Genomic DNA, 8,023 nt, shown 5'->3' on the forward strand with positions numbered 1-8,023 from the left:
ATCTCTAACCAAAATTTGAACAAACAACAAACATGTGATTTCTTTACAAACATATGATTATTGCTATTACAAGATTCAACTAAAGCTTGATTAGCAAGTTTTTTTTTTCATGTCAGTTTATGTCAAAGTTTCAGTACAAGACAGGTCAACAATAGAGAAAGGTAATGATTTTTGCATACTATGGTGGTAGACAAAGATAAGGTGCTTTTGCCCCACTGTAATCATATATACCAAAGCTTCTTTCCTCACATTCATAATAATGGCTTCCAAAGTCTACAATTAACAATACTACACATACTCCAATTTCTTTCTTTCTCATGCATAACCTCCTCCTCCTTTTGTTTTTAATTTTATAATACTAATTACCTTTTTTCAAACTTGCTCCATTCACGTAAAAAATACTCTTATTTCACTTAAAAATCGAATATTCAAATCGCCTTTGTTCAATAAATATCTCCATATTTCAATTTTATGTAATTTACTTCAAAATACTTTCAACAATAAGTAAGATCTCTCCTTATTTCTTTTAAGAAATTGGTGGTAGGAACTTTAGGAAAAGCAAATTTAATACATACAATTAGAAACTCGCCAAACTTTTATCATATTCCTCGTTGATGAAAGGATATCCTTGTATCATGGCTTACTTTTACTTTATATTGAGTAATACCTTTTACATTTTCCCTTTGATTGAGGTTGGTGGAAATAACTGGCCACATATATAATCTAGGTTTTTTCATCTGAGGCATGTCAAAAATTGCTGCTAAAGTAGAGGATCGGCAAAAGTTAAATCTTTGGAGTAATTATGGCTTTATAGTAGATTTTCTTATAGTAGAATTTTGTAGCAAATGAAGAGCACTTTGACATCTATCTGGTTTGGTGAGAGGTCACATCCATGTCTGGACTTCCATTTTGTCATGCATGCATTTCCCTACTTGTATTAAAACTTCTTCCCAAAATTCTTTTTATCATTGTAAAACCAGATCTTGTGACATGTAATTGGCATATGTGAGATGATGCAAAAGAAGGGTGCAGATTTGATCTTTTCTTTACCTTTCACTTTCAGATAAGTTCATCTCAGCCCTATAAATGGCTAACACCTGCACAAATAGCCAATGCAGTTACAAAGAAAGAGCTCACCTTTTAATGCACTAAATGAATTTCACATATCAAGTCACCTTAAAAGCTATTATATGTAGGTGTCCATAAAAAGTGAAATCAATGACATCAAACAGGTTGATAGTATAATTTTTTTTTTTAACATAATCACTGTATGCAAATTAAACCCATAAAGAAATTTATTCGTTGCTTCATAGAGAAAAATTGGCTAGAAGTGGTACCCTACAATCGCACTCGACCCTTCAACACAAGTTTTTAGCTACATAACCAATACCAAGCTACCAAAATGAGAGTCTGTTTCAAATTTTGTTGCATGAAACTTTTTGGTCCATCACCAGGTACACATGATCAGTGCCGCCCGTTGGCAAATATCCTAAAACTCAAAACATAGAAGGGCAGCATATACCAATGCTAAGTAAAAAAATTAGCTAGTCATGTTAAGGTCTGACTGTTTCAGCAAGTCTTGTTTTGAATGTGGGAAGGTAAACTTTGCAAAACTGAACTGCACAATAAAACCAAACAATATACCATGCTTGAAAATATTCTAATAACCATCATTTGATCAGAACAAAAAGGGAAAACCTTCTCTCTTTCACAATAAATCTTAAATCAACTCAACTAAAGCACCAAAATTGCAGAAATCTGAAGTTGCTTCTCAATGAACATATGACCAAACATGTTACATGAACAAGTTGGGCCTAGTAGCCTTGTATGTGGTTTTGAGTTTCCTGCTAGGTGGCCTGACTTTCTTGAACACCAAGGGGAACTTGATCTTAGAGTCATGGAACTGCTTTGTGCTCTCCCTCTTGCAGAGCTTAGCTGGAATGGTGGCTGTCTTTATGATCTGAATGCAGTGATGGCGGACTCTGTGGCGGGAAGCCATCTCAGTGTACATCTGCTCCACGGCACCATTCAATGTGGTATCACGGTACTCCTTGTACATGTTATGATAACCAGTTCTACTCTGGTAACGGAGCCAAATACCATAATTCTTGATTTTTGTTGGGTTCTTCTCAAAGATCTAAAAAAGTTAAACACACAATCTTATTGAGGTAGTTCAATATAACATTTATAGTTAAAGGAGACCAGAGAGCTGCTGAAATGAAACCCCACAGCTCACAGGAACATAAAATTAATTCACAAAAATGAATAAAAATATGAAATGCTAATCACCGCATCATATTTACACATTGCAGATAGAGCAACAACCCATTGGCATGAATGAGTACAGGACTAAGTATCAGTTGGACTTTAAACTAGCTAAGACCCCCAAACTCTTGAATAGTTAAAGCAAGACTACCAGACTGTCCAACAACAGCTTATTATCCACTGTTCCCCTTCTCAGAATAATTACTACATGATAGGCAAAATAAAAGAAATACGGATATGGTGTATGCATGTCGTACAACAACAAAGCCTCAATCCCAAGCAAATTGGGTTCAACTTTATGAATCTTCACCTTCTATTTTGCTCCATTTGAACCTGCTTCATTTAAATATTCAATAACTCAAGAGCTCTAACACTCTAGATTTACTTCTACACTAACAAATCACTAGCAAGATTAAAGTATCTCTAAGTCAGTATTAGACCCAATGTAAACTTAACAGCACTACTAGACCTAATTCCATTCAACTGGCATCACCCATATCAATTTTGCTATTCGTCTTCTAACAACTTGGCCGAGAAGCGCTAATAGTGTTCAAAGATGTTTCTAGAACCTTAACATTGAACATCTCAGCCAATTTATATAGAAGGTTTTTACCAAGTTGTTGCAGCATTTTTCAACATCATATGGAAGCTTGGAATTCCTATAGCACACTAAGAGAAGTCATTTCCCTCCTCTTTTGAGCTTAGCGTAAGTCTGCCTAAAGGTTGGACCATAAACTACGCTCCAACTTATTCCCCCCCCCCCCAAAAAAAATTAAAAAAAACCACTGATTTTCTACATCACCGTCTCCTGAGCTTACCAAATACTACAATCCAACCACCAATTAGAAGTAAGGATCCTGATTGCAATGCATGTCCACCGAGCTTCATAAATTTGCATTGTGTTACCCGAAATAACAAATCAATTAGAATCCGAACAATTAAAACCAGAACATAATAGACCAAAGACACAAACAGGCACAAAAATTGCTATCATTAAATTACTAATCACCCATTTCTAATACATACAATCCAAAAATACACATATAGAGATACGTATCCTCATCATACCTCGTTAATAGCCAGCATCTGACCGTTGCTCTTCTTAACCTTCTTAAGCTTCCTCAAGTAATACCTTTTTATTTTCAAACAAATCAAACAAAGCCCAATTAGCATAACAATTTACCAGCATAAATACATTAAAGAAGATCGAGAGGAAAAAAAGCTGAAATACCAGAATTTGGACTTAGCACGAACTTCATTGGTAGCCCATAACTTCATACGATAAATCTTGGGATGCTCATCTGTTTCAGAGGGCAGAGCTCTCCCGACAACCTGGTACTGATGGAACTGCAATCACACCAACAAAACATCATTGTTTGTTCAAATCTTGACGAGTCAGAGAAGAAATGCAGAATCTTGAAAACCCACTAAAGGAAAAAAGAGCCTTTACCTTGTAGTTCACCATTTCTGCACAACTCTCTTTCCCACTGCGCTGCGTTTGTCGAAGGGAGTAAAGAGAAGCGAAAGGGTTTTTATGGTAAAAGGGCCTCTATAGAAAACCCTAGTTTCGAATCGTACTAAATTGGATGCAGAATTAGGCCATATCTTGCTGTTGGGCTTTGGAAGGAAGTTTGGGCTAGATATTGATGAGGCGGCCCATGTGTTAATATTAGTTAGGGGGTTTTGGCATGGGATAATAAGAACTTATTTATCTATTTTCTCTCAGTTTTGTAGTTTTTAAAAAGTATCTAGATTTTTTTTCTTTACAAATTGTATACATTTCTTATTAAAAGACTTCTAACCCATTATTAATGCGTCCAATTAAAGGATTCAATTATTTTTTTTTTCTTTCATCTCCTCTCTCTCGCCTCTTCTACCATATTTGAAAGCAAATTCTTCTTCAAATATTATTTACCAAACTCTTCTTCCAATTTTTCAAAAATCTAATATAAGATTTTTCCTATTGGTACAAGAATCCACAAGAGAAAACACAAATGGACGAATGTAGTTTTGAAGCAAATATGAAGTCGTAATCGCTATTGAAATGGAAACAAATAAATCCACACCAAAGAAATGCTTATTTTTTGTACGGTGATATTTTCGAAAAAAGTAAACCTTATACAATTCATATACAATTATCATACATTTATTATACAATTTAAAAATAATTTTGATACAATTCTAATATAAATGTGATATAATTATGAACTTCTTCCTTTTCAAGTTTCAATATGAAATTCCACCTAAAACAAGCAACAAACTCCATAAAAACTAGCACAAAACCACCAATAACCATAATTTTTATTTTCAAATTAAAAATTGAGGAGGAAGAACAAATCATATACAAAAAACATACAAACCAATAGAAATTTGATACAATTTTGATATAATATTGTATTAGACTTGTATTAATATTTTATCAGGTATTATTTTTATGTATTGATGCATCAGATACAACTATAATACAATTCCGATATAGTCCTCAAAGAATTTTAATGCAATTGTAATACAATTATCATACAATCCTAATTCAATTCTTAACTACTACTACTACCAACTCTAAACTTCACCAAATTCCCTCAAAATTGATATATAAACTCCAAAATATATAATCGTTTCGAAGAAAATCCAATCCAAACAAATCACAAATCCGTAAAATCCGAATATTGATACAATTAGTACGCAATCGTGATACAATTCTAAAAAAAACTTTTTCGAGTTTCAATATGAAAACTTTAACTAAAAACAACTTTGAACTTAACCAATCTTCCTCAAAATTAAAATATAAACTCCAAGGTATATTTTTAGTCATTTACAAGAATATTCAATCCAAACAACTCACAAATTTTTAAAACCTGAATATTGAATTCAAAGCTTCGAAACGTTTTAATGGTTGTTATTGAAGCACCTTCCATGTTGCAATTTTATAGATAATATTGATATATTGCATGAAGTGGGAGAGGTTTGGGTTGATTTATATGAAAGAAAAAGGAATATTTTGAAATCTTTTTAAAAATGTGATGAAAACGTGATTGTAGGGGTTTTCTATAATTGATCACATGAGAGTGAGAAGGGGAGGGGGGAGGGGGAAACGTAGAAGGGGGACTATATTAGTTACATGCTAAATTTAAGGGATGCTCTTTTTTAAGGTTTTGTATATAAGTAGTAAATATAGATAGAGAATGTAATTTTTAAGGAACCTAAAGAAAAGTGGTAAATAAGTTTCTATTATAGTATAGCTAGATAAATATCCCTTTTGGCATGGTATAACAACATACTCATGTAATGGCAGAAAATAGTCCTAGTTATAGATATTGGCATCAAATAGCCAATAAATGTATATCAGAATAATAATATGTATATCACAACCTTTTCTTCTTCTTTGTCTATACCAACATGTATATTAAAATTTTATTTTCATTCTTTATATATAAATAATATTATTCTTTGTATATCAATAATATAAAATTATATATATAGTTATTGTTGCCTTTATATCAATATATATCACAATAAAAATATTGTATTATTTGTATAGCACAGTGTATAGCACATCGGACATATGTATACCAAAATAGATATCATAAGTTTATTTTTCTTCTTTGTGTACATCAAAAATTAATTTTCTTTGTATACTAAAATATTATTTACTCCCACAATTATATTTCTTATTTTTATATTTTAGAACTTGCTTAAACATGCTATATCAAAAATTTATTTTCCTTTTTTGGTCAACAATTAATAATTATATTATTTATATATCACAATGTATAACATAATAATATGTATATAAAAAAATTATTAAAATTTTATTTTTCTTCTTTGTATAACACATTTTATATTGAAAACTCAAGTTCAAGACGACTCGACATGTGTATCCCTTATTGTAATCCGTGTATATCTCTATGTACATCAGTGATATCTCATGTATATTATGTGTATCTGTGTATATTCATGAAAATTTGTGTTATATATATGATATACATATGTGATATACACGGGCGCCCATAAAAAAATTGTATTGTATACCGATATACAAGGTGATATACACAGACGTCCTTAAAAACTTGTGTATGATATACACTGATGTACACGATATACAATGTAATATACACATGTCGCAGTTCGATTTTTATGTCTATTTTTTGCCTGAAACTAGTCTAAATCACTTCTATTCTTGCTCAAATTTTGTATATAGCCTCATTTAGGTATTTTCAACCAATTACAATCATACTCACTCATTCAATCCAATCAAAAAAAAGAAAGAGAGAAGAAAAACAAATTTGAAATATATTTTCACTCTCTTAGTTTTTGCTAATCTACTCAAATTTTGTATATAGCCTCGTTTAGGTATTTCAACTAATTTAATTCATACCCACTCATTCAATCCAACCAAAAAAAGGAAGAGAGAAGAAAAACAAAGTTGAAATATATTTTTTCTCTCTTAGTTTTTGCTAATCTTACTCAAATTTTGTATAGCCGCATTTAGGTATTTTCAACCAATTTCAATCACATCCACTCATTCAATCAAACCAAAAAAAAAAAAAGAGAAGAAAAACAAAGTTGAAATATATTTTTTCTCTCTTAGTTTTTGCTTCTGATTTTCTCTGATGTTAGATCAACCTTACCTTTTTATCCCACTGATTGTTTTTTCCATAACTTGCAAGAATTTTGCTAAACTATGAGAGCAGAAGAGAAGAGACAGAAGAAGAAATACAAGGAGAGAAAGAGGGAGGGAAGCCAAAATAAGTGTGTAATTTTTTTTGAGAGAAAATATAAAAGAGAGTAGGTTTTTTTAGGATTTGACTATATAATGTCAATTGTTTGGGGCTATCTTTGCCAAACCTAATATAAGGCTAAAAAATTGTCAGTTCCTATTATGGGTTGTTATAGAATGCCAATTTTTCTATTAGTAGTTAGCCAGAATACTGAAAATATATTTTTTTTTCCACGGATAATTTTCAATATTAATGTTTGACAAGAATAAGAATATTTTGACTATGCATAAAATGTTCTATACAAGCAAACAATCCATACACAAAATCAGATTTGATTTTCGTCCTTGTGACATGTAAATTAAACAGAAAGAATAAGAATTAGAATAGGAATTGTTGACAAACTTGTTAAAATTTAGAATCACACAATATGATGGATACATCTGAAAAAGAGTATTAAAACATATACAAAATAAAGAATCTTTCTAGCAATTGATAACATAAAGATGTTTATTTTTATATTCAGTTTCTATGAACGTGCATTGCACATTTATAATGATTTGGGATGTTTCATCCAATTATATATGTAAAGGAATAATACATTTAATTAATTAGAAAATTACAATATATATATATATATATATATATATATATATATATATATATATATATATATATATATATATATATATATAGTAATTTCGTACTGTTGTAAAGCAACTGACATGAAAAAGTTCAACAATCTTCTATTTTTTTTTGTAATTATAAATTTTATTACGGATGATAGGTTGTAATTACGTATTTTAGTCGCTTATTACACTCTAATTTACTGCACTTTAGTTGAATTTGAGCTTTAATCGCTAGTGTTTTGCACTAAATGTGTGTTTTATACCTTGTAGGAGTGATTCCGATCTATGTAGATATTATGACATGAATTCAAGTTATTCTAGAGCTTTGAAGTCTGAGTAAAAGCCCAAGGATTAAGTTGAGATCGTGTTCGGGGATCAACGGATAATAGTGCACTTTAAGAACGAAACAAAAAA

At 31.0% G+C, this 8,023-nt stretch overlaps 1 protein-coding gene across 1 annotated transcript; it reads right to left on the bottom strand.

Moving 5' to 3' along the window:
• Window positions 1–1,619: 1,619 nt before the first annotated feature.
• Window positions 1,620–3,824, bottom strand: LOC104245848 (large ribosomal subunit protein eL20). Its single transcript, XM_009801546.2, has 4 exons — window positions 3,716–3,824; window positions 3,497–3,612; window positions 3,334–3,397; window positions 1,620–2,137 (listed from the first exon to the last, which is right to left on the bottom strand). The coding sequence occupies exons 1-4, from the start codon at window positions 3,728–3,730 to the stop codon at window positions 1,796–1,798; spliced, it is 537 nt and encodes a 178-aa protein (XP_009799848.1). The 5' UTR covers window positions 3,731–3,824; the 3' UTR covers window positions 1,620–1,795.
• Window positions 3,825–8,023: the final 4,199 nt, after the last annotated feature.

This window comes from Nicotiana sylvestris, chromosome 2 (assembly GCF_000393655.2).
Source record: "Nicotiana sylvestris chromosome 2, ASM39365v2, whole genome shotgun sequence".
Taxonomy (NCBI): Eukaryota; Viridiplantae; Streptophyta; class Magnoliopsida; order Solanales; family Solanaceae; genus Nicotiana; species Nicotiana sylvestris.

Excerpts from the sequence above, each read along its gene's own strand:
- LOC104245848 (XM_009801546.2), bottom strand. Across the intron at positions 3,398-3,496 it reads CGTGCTAAGTCCAAATTCTG|GTATTACTTGAGGAAGCTTA; the intron begins GTATTTCAGCTT and ends GAAAATAAAAAG. Across the intron at positions 2,138-3,333 it reads AGATGCTGGCTATTAACGAG|ATCTTTGAGAAGAACCCAAC; the intron begins GTATGATGAGGA and ends TAACTTTTTTAG.